Source organism: Zosterops lateralis (assembly GCF_965231275.1).
Source record: "Zosterops lateralis genome assembly, chromosome: 4".
In the NCBI taxonomy this organism is placed as follows: Eukaryota; Metazoa; Chordata; class Aves; order Passeriformes; family Zosteropidae; genus Zosterops; species Zosterops lateralis.
In genome coordinates, this window is record NC_139765.1 from 27,638,078 (window position 1) to 27,665,630 (window position 27,553).

The 27,553-nt window shown below is 35.5% G+C and overlaps 1 protein-coding gene across 2 annotated transcripts in view; it reads left to right on the plus strand.

The window, feature by feature from the left end:
• Window positions 1–27,553, plus strand: part of ANKS1B (ankyrin repeat and sterile alpha motif domain containing 1B) — a gene marked incomplete at its 5' end in the record, with an annotated part of 414,325 nt that overhangs the window by 178,764 nt on the left and 208,008 nt on the right. For both annotated transcript variants that reach the window (XM_083860540.1, XM_083860539.1), the window contains 2 exons: window positions 19,794–20,374; window positions 22,246–22,318. In XM_083860540.1, coding sequence (XP_083716666.1) covers window positions 19,794–20,374; window positions 22,246–22,318 — 654 coding nt within the window. The remainder of the gene's footprint in view (window positions 1–19,793; window positions 20,375–22,245; window positions 22,319–27,553) is intronic.

Genomic DNA, 27,553 nt, shown 5'->3' on the forward strand with positions numbered 1-27,553 from the left:
TGGCCTGTTGAGAGACAGACAGAAAACATGTAGCATAGGGATGTGCAGAAAATACCAAATTCTTGTTAGAGCTTCAAGTTCTCTGCATACTGATCAATTGTTGCCCAAAAGATGGGTAGCTCTGTGAAGCAGGGCTCCTGGGCAGGCTATTTTCAGAAGTCCTGTTGATGGTTTTCACTCTTGAGCTCTTGTTAGGTAAAAAGACACTCAACTGCTCCTTCCCTTGAATTCAACAGAAAGAGAGTGGTAGGCCCAGTAATTCAAGAAAATTTGTCAGTCTGATTTTTTCTACTGCAAATTGAAAATTTCAATACCTTTGTTTAATACATAGAAAAATTTAACTGGTCAATTAAGTTGAAATATGTGGAAGATAAGAAATAACCATGGAGTGTTTCTTGAAAGTATTAGCTAAATTAGGTACTCTTGGATCAGATGTTGTAATATCAAAAACAGTAATTGTATTTTAAAAATATTTATGGGGGTTGAGTTTATACAATGAGAAAAGGTGAAATTCTTACGCTAACATTTCTTTTCCTGAGGCAGTAAGATGGTATTTTAAGAACATGCTTATATGCAGTGAAAGGAAAAATGAAACATTTATTCCTTTTTTACTCCTTTTAGTGGTGAAGAAAATAAAATGAGATTTTAGCATAAATTAATGGAGCATAACTTTCCTGCACATTTGGATAAAGCACTCGGATGCTTTTAGCTCACTTGTTTAGTATAGAGTTCTGGTACCTGAAGGGAGACATGAGATTTGTGGGTTTTTTCCTTCCTCATCTTCCATCATCACAATGATCTGTAGTGTAACAGAGTATACATAGCATCATTATATATAGTAAATTGAAAAATTGTAGAATGTTTTACAAAGCCCTCAAATTTTAAATTTTTATATTTTACAGTCTCCTAAGCAACTATGTCAGGGGCAGTCCACATGGGTTTTTTACATAGCTAGGCTGGGTGTGAGTATTAAAAAGCCATGTCACTGTTCAACATGTCTCTGGTACTAAGTAACAGTATAGGGTGTTAATTTGTTATTTGAAAGCTGCCCTTTTGCTAATGTTTGTGGTGATTTTGCTTTTTGCTTGTATAAAATGTCCCTTCTTTGTGGGGGTGGTGGGAGTGATGTGTCTTCTGTAAGACAGCTGAGCTGAAAATCCAGCCTTGTAGCTATTTTAGTATCAGGAGAAAACAGTCTCTAGAGAGACAGCAATCTGTGTACCAGTTCCATACCCATTTGGCTTTGCTCACATGGATGTATGCTGGAATTAACTGGTCAGTTTGAATGAGTGAAGTTATCCATAAGCATAGATACAAACTTGGTCTTTTTCTTGGGAAAAAAAAAAAAAAAAAAAAAAAAAAAAAAAAAAAAAAAATTCAAAATAAGGGTTTTGTCTTGGAAAAAAAAAAAGAATAGTTTTCCACAATGTTTTTTAAAATACTATTAATTAACATAAGAAATGTCCAGCTTATTTTATTTAAGGAGTAATTTCCACTTTATAGAATTGACAGCAAAATTACTGCTCTTAGGTTTTTATCGTATTATTAGCCACTTCTGTATGCAGACTGGACAAATATGTTTTAATACTTGTGATTTCAAAGTGAATTCTCTTCCTGCAGGGGAAAACATTGACTAATCACTTGCAGACCACATGAAAGAAGGAGGTCTGTACTCAAATTTAAGTAACAAACAAAATTGGATTTATGACTTTATTTAGTTTTCAGTATTTTTAAACTGAATAAACTGCATTTAAACCATGTACAAACATTCATTCTAGTTCTGAACAGTTCCATTACACAATTTGCTTTCTACAGACATTTGTGTCTTCACAATTATAGAACCATTAAGTGTGGAAAAGACCTCCAAGATCATCAAGCCCAACCTTTGGGCAGACACCACCATGCCCAGTAATAAAAAGTGCCATGTCTGGTCATTTTTTGAGCACCTCCAGGGATGGTCACTCCACCAGCTTCCTGGGGAGCCTGTTCCAGTGCTCTCACCCTTTCAGTGAAAAAATTCCTCCTGATGTCTAGTCTCCCCTGGCACAGCTTGAGGTTATTTCCTCTTGTCCTGTCTCTGTGTTCCTGGGAGAAAAGGCCAGCCCCCTCCTTTCAATAAACTCCTTGAACAAATGTTCCTGATAAGAAGTAGAGTTTTTGAATGCGTGCTGAAGCAGTGCCATACATTCATTCCCTCCAGGAAGCTTTGCAAATACCAAAGATAATGTCAGTTTTTCACCATTTTGTGTTTTCCCAGAAGCAGAATTATCACAAAATTATTATTTTTTAGTCATCCATGCTATCTATGGGAAATGTGACACTCTGGAAAATGAATATTATACTGAAAAGTGGCATATGCTCACACCATATGGATTAGTCAGGAACAGCTTCATGACTGTTAGGTATGGCAGAGGATCCTCTGGGTATTTTCGCATAAAGTATTGCATGGGCATAAAAGACTCAAGGACATCTAAAGTATTCTTGATCTCTCCTGCTAACTTACTGCAGTGCAAGCTCTGGGGTTTTTTTGTATGCTGTATGTCTTAAATGGTTATGAGGAGCTGCTTGGGGACCTGTAGTTCATGGCATGTCTACAGATGGTGTCTGAACTCTTCATACCAGTGTTCTCAGCACCACTGCCTGTTCTTAGGAAGGACTAGATGCAGTGACCCCATCCTGGGTGTGTGCAGCCTTCAGTGGTGGTATTTCTCCACAAGAATCTCAGTCTGGTATTGGAAGTGAAGTGAATGGATGGTAGTTAATACAAATGACATTTTGGTACAACACAAGCATCTTTGTGAAGTTTTAGCAATTATTGGAGTAAGAAGAAATGGGTCTAGAGAACCCAGAAAAGAGAGACCAGGAAATAAAAAAGCAGTAATTCTCTGGTGATATAAATGTCTTTTTCTCCTCTCAATGCAATGGCAAATAGATGGTATTCAGTAAAGAAACAGCTTGGAAGAGAGTTGAATAATCTGTAACACTAATGATAGTAGGAAAAGTGGAAAAATAGCTGGGTATTAAACATGTATTTTTATTAATTATTTTTTATACCATCTTACTGAGGTCAGTATTGTCTCCAATTCACAATATTTCTGTGTTTTACAATGAATGTGTGATAACCCAGTAATTCAGGAAATAGAAACAACCTGTAGAACTATGTGAGAACCTCTTAGTCCTGAGAGAGCACACTAAACAGACAAAAATTATATTCACATATAAGTCTGTGTCTTGCACCTGGGCTTCTATTTTTGCATTATATTCAGAGTTAGATAAAGCATTTTCCAAAGCTGTGCAGCATTGCTTATCCATATCCTTTCCTTGGTAGGAAAATTAGATAAGAAGTGTAAGAAAGCACAGGAATTGAGTCAGTTTCTGGAAAGGTGAAATGTGTAGGAGAGGAGGAGGCAGATGATATGCTTTGGGGTCATAACTTGGAGCAATGAGGAAAGGCTGCATGACACAGGGTTGATACCCTGTTCTGGAGGCTGGAGCTGTGTAGCAGGAAGATTAGGAACAGTGTTTGAAATGAAAATTTCATAGCTGTCATAGTTATAGTCTCAACTCTTATACTCTCATGTTTTCTAAGGTCAGCTCTCACAACAGAGGCGGTATAAAATCTGAAGGGATGTTACTTTCCGTATGGAATTAAATTCTGTAGGTTACTCAGATGATCTTAAATCATATCAGGCTCTAGGCGGTAAACTCTATGACTGCCTAGTTACATTGATAGTTTCTTAAAAATGTCTCTTCTCAAAAAATATTGCTTTGTTTTTTAGAAAACTCCATGATTAGTGGTCATCTCTGTCATAGTTATTGAGCCAGCCACAGTTTCTGAAATAAGGTTGTATTTGCAGAGATTATTTGGGGTTTTTTGGGAAGATTTTCTTGCCAGCATTGAAGAATATGAATGCAGTTTTTATAACCAAAAAAGAAAAGGGGAAATGAATAGAAGTCTAACAGCTAGATGGGTTGCTGTGGAAAAGATCATTAAAAGGCGAGGTATTTAACTGAACCTGATATTCATGACAACATTGCAGACTCCTGGGGAAGTTTTTCTCCTTACTTTTCTGTGTACAGTTGCACAGTAAATAAATGTTTTAAGTCAACACCATATTTCTAGCTCCCCTTCCAATATAAAATGGCTTTTGAGGACCCTAGAGACTCTGATTGTCTTAAACAGAAAAATATACTAAATTGTCTGACATACCAGTCCTCTCAGTGAGAATACTGGGTACCATCTGCCTCTGATTTAAATTCATTGTATCATACTGTGTGAAAAATCTTGTTTTGCAAAATAGTATTAAATCATTCAAATCTTTTATATATTTTAAATTCATTCTGTTGGAGTTAAACCATAGCCATTTTCTTTAGAAGTATGTGTGCCTAGGAGTAACGCATCATTATTATACCCAGAGGGCTTTGTAAAACATTCTCCAATTTTTCAATTCACTATATATGTAATGATGCTATGTATACTCAGTAGTTAAATTTGTTTTCACATACATTCAGTTCCTTTCATATTAGAAAAGATTCCTACAAACATTAGAGAAGTACAAAACCACAGCATAAGCATTTTTAAAGGACTTCTGAAAAATTCAGGGTTTATGGTGAAGTCTGACAAACATCTTAAAAGATGCTGATAATACTTAACTTCCCCACAGTGCTGATTTCTTAGCATTCTTAAAGCTTTTTAGAAGGATTGATGTTATTACGCCTGAAGAAATTTAGGCCAGCTAATATTAAACTGATTTTTGAAATTCACCTGGTAAACAACTGAAAATTCCAGGAGTAGCTCCTGAGTCACAATACAGCAGATTTTACTTTGTACTACAGTGTTTTCTTCTTCATTTTGTTCTGCTTTAATTAGAAAGTCTTCCATTAAGAAAAATAGTGGCTTTTAATGATTCATAGCATTGCTCTTGTGGACAATAAAAAATAAAGAATAGGCAAATTGAGACAAAGCCTAATTCCCTTAGTCTTTCCTGGAAGCCCTGACATTTCACTTAAATTGTTGAGACTATTTCTTCAAAAGACAATTGGGCCATCTATAAACTGCCTCTAGCTTGAGAACTGGTATTAAAATGCAGCATAACATGGGCTTATTTCCTCAGGGTTGGAGCAAGCTTCACAGCCTATTCAGTGCACCGTAGTGATATTGCAAGGTTTCTGTAACCATGCAGGGTTTTTAAAAAGCTCCTTGCTCTTTACAAAACACTGTAGCTGTTGTGAGTGCCAGTGTGGTCACTTCTCCTGTCTCTTCTAGAAGTTCCGGTTTTTTCTTTCCTGCTGATCTTTCATGTCAGGACTTTGCCCCTTGTTGTGTTTCAGCTACAATGTTAAATTCCGATTAGAGAACTTGATACAAGCAAAGGTATTTAAGTTACAATGAAATGATTTTTGTGGATTTCCCGTAGGCCATTTAAAAAGACAGTTCTGAAGTGTTTTTCTAGTGTACACTTGCGTAAATACTTAGAGCAGAGGGGTATTTAACAGAATTTCAATGCATACCTTTATTTTCTTCAAATTAGTTTTAACTTCTTAAACTTTTTTCTGGCAGCTAGAGCATCTTTCAAACTAGAAACCAATTTGCTATTAAACCAGATAACATATACATTTTCTGTTTCATAAATAAAGACTATTTGTTGTCTTTTGTATCTAGGAGTTGTGTAGAAACTTATCTCCCCTTAGTAGAAGGGAAACTACTACATCAGGCAGTCTGGATACCACAATTTGTACTTGGAAGGGGCAGTTTCTTAACATAATACTCTAAGTGAACAGCTAGTACAGAGTAAGTTTTATATCATCACAGCTGTCCTCAGTGATTTTTATGACTCAGCCTGAGTTTGATACTAAGACTAGAAACTTAAATTATGTTCAATTTTTGTTCCTTCATACTTAAAAAAAATTTACTTTAGAAATAAATGAAAAATATCCTAATCTCCTGATCTGTGTGATTCTTGAGAGTCTGTAAAATCCTAATAAATACCTGAGCTCTTTCAAGAAAATCAATTCCTCCCCAATGGCTTATATAAAAATCAAGTTTCTTTCTATATATGTAAAAACTTTATTATAGTTTTGAATTAGGAGGTTTTGAATGTTCTACTGTGAAAAAAAATGTCAACACAAATTAGCTTCATATTGGTGAATGTAGTTGAATCAGTATTATTATTATTCAGCTAGTCTCTGTCACATGTGCAAAAAGCACCATTGCATTCCCACATTCTCAAGAAAAACAGTTGTTACCTTGAAAACTAATTTTTAATTGAGAGAGTGGAATTTTGTCACGATGACAGATTTATGGAAAAAAAAATTGCCATGTACTTACTGACAGATCTGCAGTATTCCCATTGAAATTGTGGGAAGGGATTTTCTTTTGTAAGAAGATAGAAAGTTTCAGGGTGGAAACAGGATTATGAGCAGTAAATGCTTGGAGGCCACTGCAGATGTAGTGATGTGGCTGATGACACTGCCAGCCATCCCACTGTCACTGGAGTGGAATGTGAGAAATTATCTACTACATCTAAAAAAATACTCTTGATGTCTCTCTCAGCTGTCAGTTAAGTGTACCTGATGCTGTTGAGAGTGCCCCAGTAAAGACTGTATGGGCCATCCTTATGTTAATATGATTTAATGGTGTTGAGGGTGTGTAATGGATGAGAGTCACACCTAGCAGTCAGTTATGGGTAATGCTTTCAAATCAATCAGAGTGTGTACACCTGAAATCAAGAAAGAAGTCTGTTTCATTCACACCTTTAATTTAAGAGTATGTGGGAACCAAATTGTATTAATTGGCTTTGAAATTGTAGAGGAAGCAGAACAATAACAGTCTCATGCATAACACTTCCAAACTTTTCTTGTGCTCTATCATGAATATTGGATCTGCATATTAGCAGTGTTTCCATTTTCTGAAGAATGCAGTTGATAGGTTATGTAATTTCCTAGCTCATCAAATAATCTTTTTATCAAAAGTCTGAAAGGTATAGTGAAATGGCTGATATTTATCCTAAGATTTTGTAATATTCTTTAAAGTGATAAAACCCAATGAGTTCATTACCTGCTTAAGCTGTTTTCCTTTTTTCCCTCCATCCAAATCTGGTTTTTAGGTGTACAATCTCTATGAATATGTTTGTAATCAAATGAGGATTTAGAATGAAACTTAGCATTTTTAGGTTGGGGTTTTCTGTCTTATAAAGTTAGCAGAATGAAAAGTACATTTAGTGTGCGTGTATCGGTATCTTCTAATTTTCAGTATCTGTGATGGCAAATACAAGTCTGTGTAGTAATGTGCATAGGCATGTGTGTTTGGCATTTAAAATTTTTGTTTGGTTTGTCCAGTGTAGGGCTTCACAAGAAGGGCTTAGGTTCATGAAGCAGGCTAAAAATATTTTCAGTATTCTGTTCCTTCTCTTTGACCCCTTCTGTCTTCTTTTTGCTTGTTTGGTTGAACTTTGCCTCCTCTGCCCTTAGTTTTTCAGATATTATTGGAATTCTCCCAAAGTGGTGACTTCTCCTTGTGTTAGTCCAGGAATCAGATATGACCTTGGTACCTACTTCCAGTTATGCCAGAAGGTTGGCTTCCAGCTTTGAGCTTTGTACTCTTTTATTTAGTTAGGGATGTAGTTTCTTTGTTTTCAAATGGTTCTGGGAAATTACAGTGACTGAAGAAAACACTTGGGACACCAGACCCTTTATCTGAGGCCCAGGAATACACTAATCCTCCATCAGGAGTGAAAATGTGTCATGTATAAGACTGCACACCAAAGAAATAAATATATAAGGACTGAGAAGGTGTCTGATGACTTTGGAAAAATTCTACCTTCATGAGTTCTTTGCTTAGCGATAGTCTTGATTGTACAACCTAGTTTACAACTCAGAACAGCATGGCTGAGCTTCCCATATGGCATATCTGAAGGGATTGCTGAGTGAGTATGGAATATGCTAAGAAAACTCACTGTCAGCACAGCTAAACATGTGAGGAAGCTTTCATTTTTTTTAAAAAAAGACATCTGTCAAAATTAAGTTAGCAAAAAAACCCCATCTAAAATGAATAACCAAAAGCTATTTGGGATTATTCTATTCCTTTTAATTGATTCAGCATACAGTTTTTCAAAGGTACTTTAGCTACTGTAAATTTCTCCTTGAGTTTGTCATAAGTTTTCCCATGGTTGTTGTGATACTGAGAACGTTATTATGACTTAGTCCAGAAATTGTCAATGACAAATCTACAGGTTTAAGTAAAGCAGGAAAATATAATGTAATACAGAAAATAATGTTGTTGTTATTTGTGTGAGAAAAGTTGCATTTAAATATGATTAACTTTAGGCAAGACACACAGTAAAATAAAACTCCCTGCAATTCTCTTCATCTGTAGAGAAACAGCAAACTGAACAGTGTCCACTCAACAAATATTTGAAATCTTCAGTTTATACCTGGGCAGTAATTTAGAGTTGCTGTGGCTGTGATAATATGGGCAAGGAACATAGCAGAAATGAAAGACAGAGATATCTAATTTCAGTATTTTGATCAAAGGAAGTTTTTGAGAGAGATGTAGCAAAAGGAGTGAAAGCACTTGTCGAGTAGCGCAGTTCTGGTAAGAGTTCCCTGGAACTATTTATATACATATATATATAACCATATAGAACTATTATTATGTGTATCTCTATAATTAATATTCCCCCTTGACTTCTGCTTCTATGCTTTTCCACTTTCATTTTGTTGCTTACTCTTTTAGAACATTTTTAATTTTTCCAGTATTGTAGCTCTCCTTTTAAGTTTTCTCTTTTTTTCTTGGTTGGTTTCTTTTTTACATATCTTCAAGCAGCCTCTTTGTATATTCCATATATGAATGTGGTGTGAAATAGAAATAAACTGAGTTTGTAGGGGGTTTGCCTTTTACAAATACTTCAACAGACACTAATTTGTGAAAGAACCATCCCATGATTAAAACTGAAAACTGATTTCCATATTTAGTGTCTTGGTGTCAGATGTATTCAGGGAGATGAACCTTGTTATTCTATGTTCTTATGTGCAGGGCAGATGGAAATGGCACTTTCTACCCTAAATTCATGATCTTGTGTTACCAACTGCTGTGTGTTTTTTCTGAAAGACATTGTACCACACCTGTCAGTTTCTGAAGAAGACAGGCCAGCACTGCCTTGAGTTCTGGTCCACTTTAGTCAGCAGGGAACCTTTGTCTGATGCATAAATTTAAAATTCATGAAATGGTTTGGGTTGGAAGGCACCTTTAAAGATCATCCAGTTGGACACTGGTGCCACTGGCACTTTTTACTAGACTGGGTGAAGACCCTATCCAGACTGGCCTCAAATGTTTCTAGCAATGAGGCATCCGCCGTGTCTCTGGGAAACCTGTTCTAGGCCTGCCTTGCTTCAGATATATCCTGTTTAAGGCCCTAATGAACTTGTTACCATCTGTCTTGAAGCATTGTAGATGAGAAGTAAAAGAGATCAAAAAAGGTGTTTTCTAAATTTAAAGTATCTAATTACATAGGAAGTTTCATTTACTTATTGAAGATATGCCAATGACTGGATGAGGTTCTTTGGTAAAGAAGAATTTTCTACCGTCTATTATTCCTGGTATTCTGGTCAGACTGTTGGCTGAACAGGATCTGGTCTATAAATTACGGGACTAGAATGATACCATTCCCACAAATATTAGTCTATTTTCTGATCCCTTAGCCTGAGTTTCTGTTTTCCTATTTACAGTTCCTGGACTCTTAAACAACCTTATGTATGTAATTCTACTGGTCTGGAGGGTGTTTTTGAAAGCTGTACCATCTTAGTGCTTTTAGCTTGATAAATTAATCATCTTTGTTAGACCTTGCAAATATTATCCTCATGCACAATATTATCCCTAGTTAAGAAAATATTATTTTTAGTAGGTGTACTACATTTGAGAAGCAGAGCTATTTGGTGCCTTTGGGGGATATCTGCCTGCTGTGTTTCAGAGAGAGCAGCCGACCCTTTCTTTGCAGAGAATATCATCCTTTCATGAACAGCAGAATTCTGTGAAAGTAGCTGAAGGTGTGACCAGCACCTCTATGCACTTCTTTCATAGAGTGTTCCCAGATATGGCTTCAGCAGAAGGGTTTTTGTGAGAGCTTTGAACCCATCTCAAGCAAAATAAACCAGGTGAATTCAACTAGTCTACTCAAACTTGGGCAGCTGATTAGCCCTATAAGCAGCTTAGAGGCCATTTTTACACTCAGCTCTGGCCCTGGAGCTGCACAGTGATACCTTCTGTTTGAAGAGCAGTAGGGTGAGTGGTAATGTAGTCTGTTGCCACAGCTATTCAACAGATGAAACCCTGTCCTCTAACTCTTATATGATCCTAACAGAATTGAAATTATTCAGCATTTCTATGCATAGCGTCTGTGTTTCATGACTTTCCAGCTCGTTGTGTAAGAGGGATTTCAATTACGTCAAACTGTGCCTCTCGGTCTCTGTGGGAGCTTCTGTCTTGCAACTAGTTGATGATTCATACAGTTTTTCATAATAATATTTTTGTTTATTTGGTTGTATTTGAATACTGAGAGAGCTCTGTAAAGTATCGTTTGTGGTGGAGCATGAACATTTATAATTGTCTTTCACTGCTCTTCCATGTCTGAACAACTGTACTCTAATGCTCGTTTTTCCTTTAATTATATCTAAAATTGACCAGCTGCTTTTCTGCATCCTTGTAGTTTAATAAAGCTACACATTGGCTGTTAACCATGACTGCTGCTCTCCTAGCAGTCATAGTAAGTTTAAAGCAGATTAATTTGATGTTACAGATGCACATATATTTCCAAAATATCCTAAAATGATAGCTGGTGTCAGCCAACTTTTCATGCTCTGTGGCACTCGTGATCTGGTCTCTTAACTTGATGGCTATTTTGGTAGAAGTATCAACATTACTTAAAGTAGTAGCAAGTTTTCAATTCCTATTTAAAATGTATGTAAGTCATCTGAAGTGGGATATATGCACACATGAAATTATTTATTCTACAGTAAAGGATTCTTTGACATGTTTTGTCTACATCTACCCTCAGTATTCCTTGTCTGCTACCCTTTGATGTCTAAGAAAGAATTCAAGTGCCAAACCAGATGTCTAGACCAACTTGAATACTACAAATACTGTTTCTGACCTCTTGCTGCTCCACCAGAAAGACAAGGGTTTCCAAGTCGTGTGTCACACCTGCCAGCCTTTGCAGTCACTTTGGATACCTTATATGCCATAGATGTCTGCAATTAGCTACCTGAATCTCTGCCCTTTTTTTCACATCTTTTAAGTGTCCTGTGTGTAATATTGCTTTTTAAAGTAAATACAGTTACTTGTGAAAAGTAAACAACTTCTGGATATATTAAATATGCTATGAAAGTTATTGTTCTTAGCTAAATTATTTTGCATATAATTGTGTAGATTTTTAAAAGATTGTTTATGTTTTGTAAATACTTTTTAAAAGAATTCTAATGGTTATACTTTCACATTTGCAACACCCAAATAAATTAGGAGAGAGTACATAGAGTTAATTTGTTTTTTATTCTCTCATTTTTGCCAATCAGTATTTAAAATATGTGGTGAGCTGTAAGCTTGCTGAAAGACTTTCTGTGATTAGTTTCAATACAGTCACATGTAAGCAATTATATAAAATTTCAGTGAATGTTCCACATAGAGTTGAAAGTCTGAGTGTAATTTTCCATGACTGTACATGGAAACGTACACTACATCTAAAGTGAAACTTTGTTCTACATCCAGGGATATTTTATAGACATTATTAATTTTTGTACACTTTTTGTCCCTTCAACCTAACAAGAGATTTAGCAAAAACTGAAAGAAACCATTTGGGGTAGGGGCTTTTATTTCCATTATTTCTTACAAAAACACCAATTCCATTATTTCTGGATTTGAAACATAACTTGAAAAAGAGCATAGATGATCTTGTATGTGGAATGAGGAAAGAGACAAGCTGAAATATCTCAAAAATACCACTCTGATCAGAAATATATTCTATACCAAGATTAGAAAAGAGAAGTGTATGGTCAGTACAAATGACAGAACATACAAATGACAGAACATGGTCTTGTCTCATGCAGGAGGAAACTGAGTTGTTGCTAAGGTAAATCATTCCTTTTAAATGAAATTGTAGTGCAATGTCTCCTTTTAGAAACATTCTTCTGAGAATCATCCACTGTTTTTTTACAGTTTCTTTGGCCTTGAATATTAGCAAGTTTTGTTCCCACTTGGTGGAGGAATTTGTCATTCCTTCTTTGCATTTGGAAAGTGGAACATGTAACAGGATTTTTTTTACAGTCTTCAACAAAAGGATATGGTTTCAAGAGCTCATCTATCACATTGATATTTCTTTGCACTGATTTTGGTTATTGTCACCGAGTTTTCCTCTTGTATTACTCTGCCCTGCTGTACTACACTGTCAAATTAACATGTACTTTCTACCACAACCCAATCAACTGCTTTCTGCTGATAGAAAAGATCCCCACAGAATTTCTCTATGTGATTATATCTGATCTCTCTGCAGAATTATATTTTGCATCCATTGCCATTCACATCTCAGAATTTCTTATGAAACATTCACTGAAAGTTACAAAGACACACTGAGAGGATTTATTTTTACTTTTGCTGCATGGCAGAGCTGAAACATTCCAGCAGAATTTTAGCTTGAATGTAAGTGTTGAATTTGTCCAGTATTTCACCTGGGAAATGTTGACCATTATTTTATCTGTCTGATATATTTAGTCCATAAAAATGTTAGCATGTTATTTTTCTGAAGAATCCTTATTTTCATGGGCAAGCATAAGGCAGAATTTTGTGCTGTAAAATGTGATGGTTCGTGAGAGCCTGTCTGTCTTTAAGATGTCTAGGAACCATGCCTTATATAGTCACATAGAAAGAAATCCTCATGGAAACAGCATTATGGAGGTGGCAGCTGCAGCTCTTTATTTTTGTCTGTGTTGAATTTTGCAGTAAAATGTTAACCCTTTATGTGACTCTGAAAATTACATTTATGTCCTCCTCAAATACAGAATATACATGTATCAGAAAAAAAATTCTGAAGATGTACAGAAGAGACAAAACAGCTCAGTATGAGCTAAAATTAACTCTGTTTGTACCAGATTACACTGCTATTGCTGAAAATTTGGGCAAAGTCTATATTTAGGCATTATAATGTGGTTGGAATTAGCAGTAATAACTGCTTAGTATCCTTCCTCACCCAAAGCTTTTTTTTCTTTGTTAGATGCTGGCAAGCAATGTTCACAAAACTCCATATGGAGATATCTTTCCCAGAAAATCTTTCTCATCTTTTCCATTCCTGATGGGTCATTGTGAAACAGATGAGGACAGTGAAACTATGAAGGTAGAGACAATGAGGCAGTAAAACCCCTCAGTGCAGAGTTAAGTGCAGACTGCATTGCTAAGGGGTGAGTTGGCAATTTTGAAGCTTGTAAGAGCAAATTCCCAACCCACAGAGAGGCTCACTGTGATTTCTAAGGGAATGGGTTTTGAGAAGCTGGCAGTGTTGGAACCTGGGCACAGAGCCTGGAGACCATGAACAGCAACCTTGCCAATCACTTTCTGGTGGTTTCTCAAGATTTAGGAATAAGCAGAAGAAGAAACTGCAATCTGGCTGGACACTATTGCTCCTCTTCTGCATTGTTGCTGGTGATAGTAGAAGCCCACAGTCTTCATCACTTGCTTAGTAATCTTGTTCTATCTCCCAGTAAAAATGTAACTTTTACTTGAGTGAGCAAACATTGCTTTGCCTCATCTAAGATATCTGCAGCCAAAGTGCTGCCATCAAAGATCTGTAGCTTGGTCAGAGCACAGTATTGTTTGCTGTGTGAAATAATGCCTTCCTGAATATTGCTACTTCTGTTTTCAAATACTATGAATTTTCTGTCTTACACCTGTTCTTGCTGATCATCCCCTTTTATATCACTTTGGCAATACAACTGAAATCCTCACTACTGAGGGTATTGTAGTGTCTGCAAAGCAATCTTTACTATGCAAATATGCTTACCCATCCTTCTCTAAGAGGGTAGTTTCCAAGTATTACTCAGTTCTGACTATTGGTTTTAGCAGTCAACTGAATGTGGAGAAAAGGGAGTTGTGAATACATTTTTGGACAAATATTACACATGTGCAAAATGTGATGATAAAAACATCTTTCTGGATTAAATGGAAACAGAACTTGAACAGAATAATCATGTCACAATACAGTTGTTACCATAGCTATAGAACAATTTTCTAGTGGATTTTTATTTTACATTAGAAATTTTGTGCCATGGCAACAGCAATGCCTGTTAAAGATCTAACTCTGTCATTATAATTTATCTATTACAGCTCTTTTCATTAGTGTTATTAACAACTGTTATTCTCCTGAATGTACTTTAGTTTAGAACATGGAATCTCTTGAGATACAAATGTGAATAAGACAATTTCCAATTTTACATGAATGCAAAATTCACAGTATTCAATATGCTTTTGATTTTCTTAATGTGTTCTGCAATCTTGGAGTCAGAATCAGGAAAAAAATAACTGAGTTTGATGAAGCATCTGTAAATTATAACTCTCGAATCCTGAAAATGAGAAATGGTATTCTGCAGAGTTCTGTATATGTACCACAAGCAACTGTGCTGGGGGTGCATCAGTGTGAAAATAAATAGCTGATTGAATTGCAATCTGCTGCCAAAATACCGGTTTGGTTGTATATAAACTGGTGATAATAGCAATATGTATCTGTGGCTTTGAGATTATGGTATAACTGAATTTATTTGTCGTTCCAAATGTAAATGTTTTCCTTGTAATACAGATATGGCAGTATCACAGTGATTTTCAGAAGTAATCCGCTCAGATGGATAGGCTGTACGTGCACTTGTAATAACACTAAAGTTCTGTAGAAATGACATCTGTGTATGTTTTGGTATTTATGATACCATTTACAAGTAAAAAGATAAAGTGGTAAGAAAAGCAGTATCTGGTAAGGAAGCAAGATCTCTTTCTGTTAGCTTTTTTCTGCTTTTTTTAATCACCAAAATAAATGTACTTGCAAAAAGAAAAAAAAAATTACTTATAAGCTGAATGCCTCTCTCCACTGGGATTGAGTCCAAAAGCTTGAACTTCTCCTATTCCCTTATATCCTCACCCTCTTTCTTAAAGTTCCTTCTCATAATGCTTACTCAAATGCCTCTGAGAAGAGAAATCTGGCATTATTAAATGACTGTTCACTAAGTATAGACCTATGTAATGTAATTTTTAATATAAAATCTTAGTGCCAGTTAATTTGGTTGAAATAATAATAATAATAATAAATAAAAATATGAATTAATAGAAGGTTTAATGGCATGGTTTTTTTTCAATACACAACAATATTCAAAACAAGAATTCTTTTGATATGTTTAAAACCAGAAAATAATATATAAGATATCACATTTTGTGCATTACTACTAAGCCTCAGGAGAAATATTGATTTCAGTATCTTTTCTTGAAGTTTACAATGGAAATGTGCAACAATTAAAAAAAAAAAACCTATCTCAGAGATGGGTAATTATTAAGAGCTAGGATTTAATTGGTTTTTTTATAAAAAAGTTTCCTATTTTAGCAAGGGTATAATAGTGGTATTATCCTGTGTAAAGCTTTTCATTCTTTAAGTTCTTGAGATGGAGGTCTTGGATATTCCCATGAACAATGAATCTGCATTTTTAGATAATGGTGCTGTTTGAAGAGGTTATTTAACATCTCATGTTTCAGGTTTTAGGTCAACAAATAAAAACTTGGAATAAGAAAGAAGAGTGTACTCTAGGAAATTATTTTATGGTTATCTGTTGTATGGTTTATATTTTTTTCCTTCTATGATTTCTTTAGAACATGACAGGGATGACAGAGTATGCTAGGCTACTAAACTATTAGGAGCAGTGCTTCTACACTCTTCTTATTTGCTGAACATAAAAGCATTAAACATTGATTGCATTAGGAAACTAAAATAATAATACAAGTCAATATTCAAAGAGCATTAACCTTAACAGTTATCAGTTCAAAAGCCAGAAGATTCAGAATTTTAATTAGTTCATTCAACTGTTGGAGGACTTCTAGTCCATCCTCCTGTTTGGAGCAGGACTGTCATCATGAGATCAGATATGACTTTTCCTAACCAGATCTTGAAACTGCCCAAGGGTGCAGATTGCATGCAATGCTGCTTGCTTCTTAACCTTTGTCATGACACATGGATTTTCTTTTCCTGATAGCCCCAGTCTTTTTTCTTACCTGGTATAGGTGTGGTTTGCATTGCTCAAAATCATGGGAGGAAGAAGGTATAGTTAAGAGATCTTTGCTTACTTTGTCACATAATTAACAAAGCTGATATTAAAAGCAAAATGTATCAAGGAGAAGTAACAGCTGAGGCAGGTGAAAGCAACCGAGAGAATACTCTGTCTCTGCCAGAGCTTTTGTTACTCTGGTCAAGACAGAGGCTACCCAAGTAGCCATTAACCAAAGGTTATCCAAGTACCATTAACCGTGTTCCTCAGTTTTTGAGTGACAAATTTGACACATTAGGGGTCTGATTTTTTTTGATCTACTGAAACGTATAGTAACCATGCTTCAAAAATATTCTATGTTGAAAAATGTTTAATACTCGGAACAAAGAAAATCTTAAGGACAGATCAGATGCCCAAACATTTGTACATTTTCAGCATTGTATCCTTGTGCCTTATCTCCCATTTTTCAGATTAGTATAATATCACATTACGGTCTCACCTCAGAAGGATAGATGAGTTCATATTTGTATACCCCTTAGATAATGGACATCATAAAATTTTGAGAAGCTGTTAAAAAACTTGATATTCAAAGAAGAATTTAGATGCTGTGCAGTAAATAGATAACAAGATCACTCTTATTGAACAAAGAGAATATAAATCCCTGGAAATATTTAAAAGATGTGAAGATGTGACACTTAGGAACATGGATTGGTGGTGGTGGTGGACTTGGCAGAGCTGGTTTAACAGTTGGACTTGATGATCTTAGAGGCCTTTTCCAAACTGAACAGTTCTATGATACAATGAAAATGTTGAGGAACTTCTTCTTCATTAAGCAAATTTCAGTCTGAACACTTAGTGAAATACACAGGGTATTTTTGAAAACTCATAGTAATTGTATAAGAACTGAAATAGAGTACTTGCTAACACATTAGAAGACTAATGGATGCACAAGCAACCTTTGTTTTAATTTTTTCTGACTGCCATAAAGTATTTATGTGGGTATTTTAAAAATAAAAGTTATATCTAAAGTAGAATATATATATTTATTTGTACACAGTACAGTTACTGTTGTGAAAGATCACACTGAAAACGGCTCATACAATATACCTGGAATCTTTGAATACATGGTAAACTGCTGCCACATTGACTATCAAAATGAGCAGAATTAATGTTTTGATGTTCTGTCACTGCAACACTGCTGGAAAGTAAGAGACACACACACTTTCTCCTGGTCAGTACGTGTATTTACTGACCACCGGGGAATGGAAGTTCTCAGAAAGAACTTACTTTGTTTACAGTAGTAAATTGAGCAAAATCAGGGCATGAGGTGCCACTGGTGTTTGGCAGTCTGTACTCTTAAACTGTTTGGGTTTTGCTAGTCTTTTGCCAATACTGAATAGACCCACCTAGAAGGTGCCCAGGCGCAGTGCAAGTTTTAGCTGAGACCAGAGATTATTCCCAATAATTTTTTGGATGGACCAGCTCTGTCTTGAGAAGGAGGAGAGTTTAACTTAAAGGACGTGAGCCTAGTCATTCCTTCAGATCCTAATAGCTGTGGGCCAATACTATTTAGTAACATAGATGTAGCAAAGCTAGTAGTGAAATTGCAATCCAGGCTCTGTAAGCTTTTCTTTTTCCTGATTTATTCTTTTTTGTTTACTTTGTCCTGAAAAAAATATTTATCTTTTCAATGAGTTCAATACATAGCTATAAGATACCTGTCTGGGACATCAAAATAGGATTCAGTTCATGGCTGAGATATGTAAGTGTAGGGATTTGAACACAAACTGATTGCTGTCTCCCGTAAGTCACTGGCAGTGTAGTTAACCCAGTTAACAGAGTACAGGGAGTGATAGGTTCTTCATTTTATTAATTTGATTTCTGACTATGGTGGGAGCTAACATGCTCCTTACCTATGTAGAAAAATGAGGAGTCTTAATCTGGAGCAGAATCTCAGCTACTGAGTTTTTCATGTAAAGGAAAATAACCAAGGCCAGTAATTATTTACATAATTTATTGTTCATTTTGAACTCACCTTCCAAATTACAGATATATGTATAAGTCAGCAACTTTCAGAAATCAGAGAGAATGCCCCACATCCTCCTTCTCCCCTGAGTTTTTCCCATAAACCAAAATTTTCTGGGTTTATTGATCCCTTAAGCTCCGTCATGTCCTAAATTTAACACCTTCTCCATAACACCTCACATCTTTTTGGTTGCAAAATGTCTGAAGTGTATATTCTAGTCAGTTGTTTCTCAAAGAAGAAAAGTATATTTTCTTAGGTTCTTAGAATTTTATCATATATAGAAAAAGATTTAATTTTATATTTTTAAGCTGCTGATTGGAAAAGAGTTGATAAAGTTTTGAAGTACTCACCAAAATCTTTCTTCTGTAATTCATAAAGTCAAGAACTGCTTTCTTTTAGAAAGGATATTTTGAGATTTGATTGGGGTTTTTTTTGCCAGCAGATATTTTAGTTAATTGGAGAAAAATGCTCAATATCTTTGCACATTAGGCCATGATGCTATGCTTTTTTTTTTTTTTTTTTTTTTTTTTTTTTTTTTTTTTTGTGGTAGCTATTGCTGTGCACACAGTCCTAATGTTAGAGTCAATCTAGAACAACTTCTGAAAGGATGAAATTAATATATCTTTAACAAAATAGTTATGGAAATGTGACCATTAGTAGGGACACAGTTATTCTGATTAGAACATGCTGACTTAATGCCATGTTGGTAGAGGGATGTTAACCATACCATCACTTTAAATGAGGCAGCGCAGGCCTCCTTTTTTTCCCCCTTCCTGGTTCTTCCAGCAACAAGTGTAAAAAAGACCTATAAAATTTTAATAATCCACTCTAAACCTTGCCAAAGAAGTGCATTTTGTCTGTGGTTTCTTTTTGTATGCATGTATGTGCTACATATAAAGCATGTTTGAGAAGACTTGATTTTATGTTCTTTTTTCCCAATGGTTGCTATTACTATTCTCAAAAGTTCTCAAAAATATAAACAACACTCAGATACATTCCTTAGAGACTGTCAGTAAAAAGGCACCATAGTGTAAATTCACTATTATTATAATGGCTGTAAAAAGAAAAATTACTAAGAATACTCCTGACAATAATGGTTCTTCATGTATTTTACCACCTACAAACTAACTACCTAATTCATCATACTAAACTGCGTAATTTGTTCACATTTCAACACAATAGCAAATTAAAAGAGACATCATCAGGCTGATGGAATAGCAATGGCCTATTTTATCTTATAAATTTGTTTTTTCATGGAGTTTATATATAGCACTGAGCACTGTTGGCTATTCTTCAACCAGCAGACATTTTAGTCAGGATAAAATAGTCATATTTAAGATAACAATAATTTCGTTCATGGCATAATTGTCTTTTGTTTCTTTACATAAGAATGTACCAAGCAGCATTAAAAACTAATTTTGAGGGGAGTAAGCTTTTTGTTGATTGCAGTTTTATCACCCTTTTATGTTTACAAGGTACTCTCTCATTTCAGAGCAATGTAGCCAGGGTGAAACATCCACTGAAAGTGAGCTTCCTGAAGGACACCCTGCTGAGCAGTTTGCAGGTTTACTTCATGGATCATCACCTGCTTGTGACCCACCTGAAAATCCACTCCAGCTGTACAGCAAAGTAAACCTATGCAGTGGGCCACTGGAGAAAAGCATTTTGAGCAAGAGCGCAGCGCAGCAGATACAGCTACGGAAAGAAAGCAGCTCTGATCATCCTGTTAAGAAAAAAAAGCCACCAATTGTAAACAGAACCATATTTCATACTAAAAATAAACCAGCAGAAAATCATACCCTGGTTGGCGCACCACGGATAAGTGAACAATGGGTTATTACCACTGGGGGATTTGTGGAGCGAGCGTGCACGCTGGGCAGAATACGATCTTTACCAAAGACCTTGCTGGAAATGCATTTGTGCAAAAATGTTTCAAAATCTGATTCTAATCTTATCACCCATCCACCAAATGATAAAAAAGCAAGAAGCAATTGGAGTGAACCCACACCAAAGCCACAGTGCTCCAGAGGGAATTCAGAGAGAACACCTTCCTTCACATCAGAATGGGAAGAAGTAAGTTTTTTTCATTTTTTAAGTACTGTGGTCTTGTGAAGACACTATTATTGTTTTCAGTTTCAGAGACAAAACAAAAAGTGAATCTTCCACACTGCAAAGCCTCAGAGAGAATGTCACAGTGTACTGCATGGGAGTTCAACAGCTGGCACAAAATACAAAGCATTTCTGTTCAAATGCTGCCCGCTCAATAAAGTCTATTGTTTCCCTAGTGAATGAAGTTAACCAGAAGTAATTCTGCAATTTTCTGTGGCACTGACATTATTGTATACTAAAGGCCTCACTGCTGACAATAATAATATTGGTAAAATCCTTAACAACTCTGGCTATTGTTTACATATTTGCTAATTATTTCCACCATGGTAATGCATATCAGCAAGAGCCAGGAGAAAATGGTAGCAATAGAGAGTGGATTGGACATTCTACAAATGCTCCTTATGTATCACATCCTCTAACTGATATGTAGCCTGTGTACAAAATGCTTGGCACATACCTGGCTGCTGTGTGAGGTGAGAATACTCTTATAGCTGCAATGAATTCAGGACTACTAACAGCAATTTCCACACTGAATTTGTAGTGCACATGCTTGCTCATATGAGAGACTTTATTTTAGGTTTAGAATTCAATTTAAATTAATTTTTAGACATGTTGTTTAACTTTCTTTTCCTATGCTGAATTTCAAGAATGTATATGGTTTTTTGTAGACACAGAAGTACCCATCTCATTGAGGTAAATTCGGAGTGTGAAATGTTTAGATCTTTACTGCTCTTACAGAGACGTGAGCATTTCTCTTTAAAACTACTATGGTTGGGAAATGCATCTATCTCTAGGGTGGTATTGTATTCAGAAAGAACCCAGAGTTTGATTATGTGGTTGGTTATTTTTCTAGGAAAATGTTTCAAGCCAGCCTAAATGTCTGATTTGATAGGGCATTTTAAGGCTTTTCATTGTAAAGGAGGTACTCTCTCAGTGGAGATGTATGAAGGGTATCACGTTTTGATCTTTACAACTCGAATGTATTATTATAAAGTCCTGATTAAAGTCAGGTCCAGGTTTGCCTTTCTATGTGGTCATCAAGATTTCATATTAAGAGTTTAAAAAGTGCCATATATATTTAGTATGAATGGTCAATCTGCAGATTCTGTCATAATTGCCAGACTTTCTCCAGTTACCAATGACTAATACCTACTTTTCCTGCTAGTCCTAATATTAACCTTAGTACAGTGTGTTTCTCTTTGTCTACCTTCTTAGTCCACAGCAACCTTTTGATTCACTTTTTGATTTGTCCTGTTCTTACAGAAAATAAAATAGATACAATGATTTTTACCTAGAAAGTTGTGCCTTAGAAACATTCAAGTAAGTTTTGGGATCAGTGCAGTGTTGTTTCATAGAGAATGTTGTTCTGTGATATGTGGGGACACAACTATGTTTCATACCTATTTAGTGCCCTTGGGGCAGATGGAAAAAAAAGGGGGCTAGGAAATTCTCTGGAAATATTAATTGAACTATTGATTTAATTAATTGAAATACTTTAAAACATACAAGATAATATTTTTTTGTTTATTAATATTACTGCTTAAATAAACCACTAGTGGTCATACCTAGAGGACCAGAGTCATCAGTATGTAAGGAATTCTACCATGGAAGAAGAAATACTAGTCCCAATATTTAGTTTCTGCTAGCATACAAATATTGCAAAATAAAAATCAAAGTGGAGAAATTAATTGTCTACCTTTGATTTATGTGTTTTTACAATTTTGATTGTCATTTTCCTAATGAGAGTAATAATGTCATAAATCTATGCATTAAAAACTAAAATAAAATACTGAAAATGGGATTCCTCAGCTGTTTCACTATCCTCTCTTTTGTAGATTGATAAAATCATGAGTTCCATAGATGCTGGAATTAATACTGGACTGGGGGAGATGAAAGAGCACGCTACAAGTAAGGAACAACCAACTATTGTTTAATTTTGACTTAATTATCCATAGGGAAACTGTGCATAAGACATTGCGAAGTAACCCACTGTGTTGAAATAATTTTTAGATATTTGAATAACCATGAACAGAATCTCTGTTGTTTACTGTTAAAGATGCATTAGGCCCAGTGTCCTGGAGCTGTTGCTTTAAATAGCATCTTGGAGTCATTAATGTTGTTTTGAAATCTTACCAAAAAAAAAAATACTCCATTAATGTATTTGTATTGAAGCCTTTCTTCTAGGGGGGTATTTTACAATCTTATTCAGATGAGGTTGTGTTTGGAATGATGGAGCTCTGAGTATATACAATCTAATAACTGCTGATGCTTTTAAAGTATTATATAATACTGCTTCAAAGAAATATTTGGCACAGGGCTGAAAATGCTGCTGACAGACAGTGACTGTGTTAGCAATGATGGGAAAATTTGAAAACCTCCCCTCCCATGGAGAATTCTAAGAACACTATGTCATGCCTAGCCTGTTGGTCTGTCAGCATAAACCTGTGCAACTATGCTGATAAGAATTTTTAAAGCATTTTATTATGCCTCCTCCCTAACTCATGGAGGGAAAACAGGTTTGCATGTGCAAATAATTTAGTTCTGAGGCAAAGCTGTGTTAACTCAGCTGTACTGGTAAAAATTGCATTGGATTTATATATAAGGCAGGATGTTACATTCCGTATTGCTTAAAATTTGAAAAAGGATATATTTGAACAACTGTCCATTTCATGGAGCATTACATATATACAGGATGAAACTGTGTCTTATCAAATAAATATTATTGACACAGCTATTTTAACAGTAGCTTAGAGTGAAAAGGAGATCTAAGATAAAGAGAAAATAACTGATTTGAATGCAAATATAATTGCAGATAAAACAAGCAGACTCAGCTTATATTTTTTCTAAAAAGAGTAAGGGGCGATATCATGAGAAGTGCTAGGCATGCTGTTCTGTTGCAGTTTGTTCTTTCTGCATCTTATACTGTTGGAAAACAGAACTGTTCATAGACAAACTCTACATTAGGAGATAATGAATAATTTCTGACAATATTATAAATTATTCAGAATTTTCTGTTTCTTATATTTTGTCGTGGTAGTTGTACTGGGTCTGCTGGAGATGGAGTTATCCTTCCCACAGCAGCCTTCACTGGTAGCTAGAAAGGCGTTCACCTGGTGCTCACTCAGCACCAAGGCTGCCTCTCCAACATTCCCCCCTTGCCAGTGAGGAGAGGGTGGGTAATATCTTGGGAGGTGACATATCCAGGAGAGCTGACTCAAGCTGCAAAGGAATATTCTATACCAGACAGGGCTGTTCAGCAATAAAAGCTAAGAAAAAGGCTGGATATCACTAGCTGATAGGAAGTAGAGAATAAATCTTTTGTTTTCCTTTGGTTTCACACAGGCATTTTCTTTTGCTGTATTAAACTGCCTTTATCTGACCCAAGGAGTTTTTCTTTTGTCTTATTTTCTCCCCTGCCCTGTCCTGCTGAGAAGGGCAGTGACGGAGTGGCTTGCTTGCCATCTGGCATCCAGCCAGGGTCAGCTTCCCACAGTACCACGCAGCACCAAAGACAAAATCGGATGTAGGGTAAGAAGCTGCAGAGCAAGTGAGAGCTATGAAATGGAGACAGTAACAGTGTATGTTTGAAAATTTCTGTAACTTAGTGATGTGCAAATACTACTTTATCTGTTCCTATGACTGACCAGTGCTTTTCATTTTCTACTTTTTTAACATGAGAAAATACCTCACAACTCTGTCATCAGCCATTTTGTGCTTGTACTGCATACCTTATTTTTCTTGACATAGAAATATGGCATTTGGTGTTTTAACTCTTGCAGCTGGCAGAAGGTCTACTCTTTTCTTTGCTTCTTTTCCTAGAGTGGACATTGAGTTCTAACTTACTTTCTATTCAGTGTGCAACTTTCTGAACGCCAACTTTTTTTTTTTTCCTCAACTCCTTAAAGGTCTTTAGCTAGTTTAGGATGATAATTTGATTTTTCTCTTTATTTTAAGGCATCAAGCTGTCAAAATACAGCCATCTTTCCTTAAATTTTATCAATTTTGCTTTACATGCAGCTTGCAATAAAGATATGTTTTTCTACTATAGACCTGAATATATGCAGTTTCGTATGTATGTCTTTCACTTTTTATTCCTTTTATTCCTTTTCCAGATTCAGTCAAATGCAATTTTGCAGCAAAGCAAAGGGAAGTATTATTCAATTTGATGCATTACATGCATCAAACATGTTATACTTCAAGTGTATTTTTTTTTTAGTGTCTTAAGTAATAACCAACTAATAGGTAATCTAGGAGGAAATAAGTAGTTCTTATTTCTCACTGCTAGCAGGCTTCTCCTTAAACATAATGCAGCTGATGGTAAAGATCTGGCCTATGCTTAGGAATAAAAATTAAGTAGTATGGTATCAGATAATATAATTTTGAAATACTTCATCAGATTATGTATAACTGTGAGGGATTTTAGTTTATACTTGAATATATGTGGAAGAATCTTATCCAGTAAAGCTTAAAAATAATATTTTTAATGTTCAGAGTGTTTAAGTCAAAAGAAACTTCTACTGTTGGACTGCAAGCATCTAGATTATTGAGCACTGTATTCAGGGAACTTCACTTGTCTAATAACCATTTAGCAAGTAACAAAATTCCTGATAATACTGAAAAGTAAATGGAGCTTCCTATGGAATCCTTCATTTTAGTGTTTTCTTAGTCTTGTACTTCATATTATACTTCAGTGTTTTCATGAACTGCTAATAAAATCAAAAATATGTAAAATTCAAACAAAAATACTCTATCAATCATGAACATAAAGAGCTTTTTGTACTACATAGTATCTCATTCTCAGTGAAAAATATTTGATAGGAAATATGTCATATGCTCATAATTAAATAGCTATATTTAAAATTAGACAATTATGACATCTTGCGATGAAGTTCTTGAATGGACTTGGCAAAACTTTGGCCTATATCTTCCTCCTGGTGATATCTGGAAAGACTTCTCTTAGATCTCCAGGGAAATCTCTTAAGAAGCAATTAGAGGAGCAGTAAAAGGAGAGATTCAAACCTGAGTATGCTCATGAGGATTTCATCTACAGCATGCATGTCGCCCAGATCTTTTTCAGCCTTCTGATGTTTGCATTTTTGTGGTGGAGTTTCTCACAGATTTTCATGTAAACAAAAATAATGTTATTGTAAACTGTTCTTCTTGTTTATCATTCCTCTCTTGAGGAGAGACAATTGATGGACTTCTAGTTTGACCAGTGTAGTTGGAGAGGTGTCAACCCCATTTGTCCAATCCGTGGTCATTGTCCAAAATCTATATAAATCAAAGTAGGAAAATAAACTTCCCTCTTTTTGCCCTGACGACTGGCTGCATGTATGTCCTTCATTTCATGTCCTATAGCGACACATGCATTCAGGAACAAAAGAATTAAAGCAGAGCTTCCTGTTAGGTAGCAATACAGGTACTGGAGGAGCAAAGTTGAAACTACAGAGAGGAAGATGACTGTTGGTGTCCTCTGACAAATTACAAGCATTAGTGCTGACTAGGAAGTGAGTAAGAACAACACTTGAAAACTGACAAAATCCCCAGACACTAGCCCAAGGAATTAAAGATCTCCATACCAAGAGGAAATAAATGGTGCTGCTGGCTAATGATCTTCTACTCAAGGTGATGTGGAAACATCTGCAACACCTGGCACTTAAATTATGGCTGATGTGCTTCTTCAAAGAGTCAAAGTTTGCCATATTACAAAGGATTGCACCAATCATTAGCATAGGATAAAGAACAATCAGAGTACTGCTAAGAATTATCCTAGCAAATCAGAAGTTCTTATCTGGCTCTGTGGCAGTGAATAAAGAAGTTGAAGATCCAAGATAATATTGTCTCTCATCTAATGTCCAAGTCTAGCATCAGTCAGATACACCCTAAATGTAACTCTTCTCTCTCCTGAGGGAAGTTTAAAATTAGAACCATTTGGCAAGAACAAAAATCATAATTTTGAATAAGTCAGCTTGAACATAGATGTCATCCCTGAGATTTAAAACAAGAGTAAAGAAGTGACTAGAGAAAGTCATGGGTCAGTTTGCAAGGGATCTTAGCTGTTTGCATGCTAATGGTAGAATAAAGAGGAACAGAGAAGAATTAACTGAAGAGTTAATGAGGAAAACAAGAATTAATTAGATACTACAACAAAACTGACGTTGTAGGTACTTTATCATATATATCACTATATACTACTATGTAATAGTAGTACAGTCATGTAGAAGAAGGGAAGAAGAGAGGAACTTTTGGCTTGTATTTCAAAACCAGTTACTTTGAGATTTTAAAAATAGGACTAGATAGAGCTTTTAAATATCTGTTGGTGTCCAGGGAAGCAGTAAAGAATATATTTGTTCTTGGTACTTCGCCAAAGACATTGGACATAATAGTAATGGGGGGGTTTTAGCTGCCATTTTTTGTAAGAAATTAAAATTCAGAGATTTTATTTAAAGAAATATATACGGCACAGGGTCAAGACAAATCTGTGAGGTTTTCAACAGAAATCTACTGAAGACCATAGTACAACCTTCACCGATGTGAATAAAAGAAAATGTAAAAGACCAGCTGAGCTAAATTTTCATCTCTTCTTCCACCTTAGGCAAAATGAGGAAAATTTGTCTCTTTACTAAATATGGTGGAATAACACTCCTGTGTAGAGGCATGTCAGAAGGGCCAAAGCACTCAGTAAGAAGCAACTAGGAATATTTACTATAACATAATTATATTAGTACATTAATAGAAGAAGAACAAAAAAAGTTCAGTAGCTAAGAGAGCTACTGGAGGAAAGGGTGCATGGAGTAGGTGCAGAGAAGGGAAATGATTTTTTATTACATGAGTTTTCTGTAAAGGTTGTTGGTGAACATATGACACACAGAGTTAATCCTAGAGCTAAAACCTCAGTTGTAGATAAGGAAAGAACAGACTATATAGGTTAGGTTTCTTAACTTTCTGCAAAACTTAGGCCTATTAGTGGCTTTCTGTGCAATTTTGTGAGGGATGTATCAGGTACCAAAAGACTAAGTAAGAATAACATAGAACTTATCTTTAAAAGAGAAAAGAAAGAAGAATGTGGGAAATTATTTTGGTTAATAAACAAGTCAATGAACTAAGCTCAGTTGCTTTTAAGAAACTTTCAAGTAGCTGGAA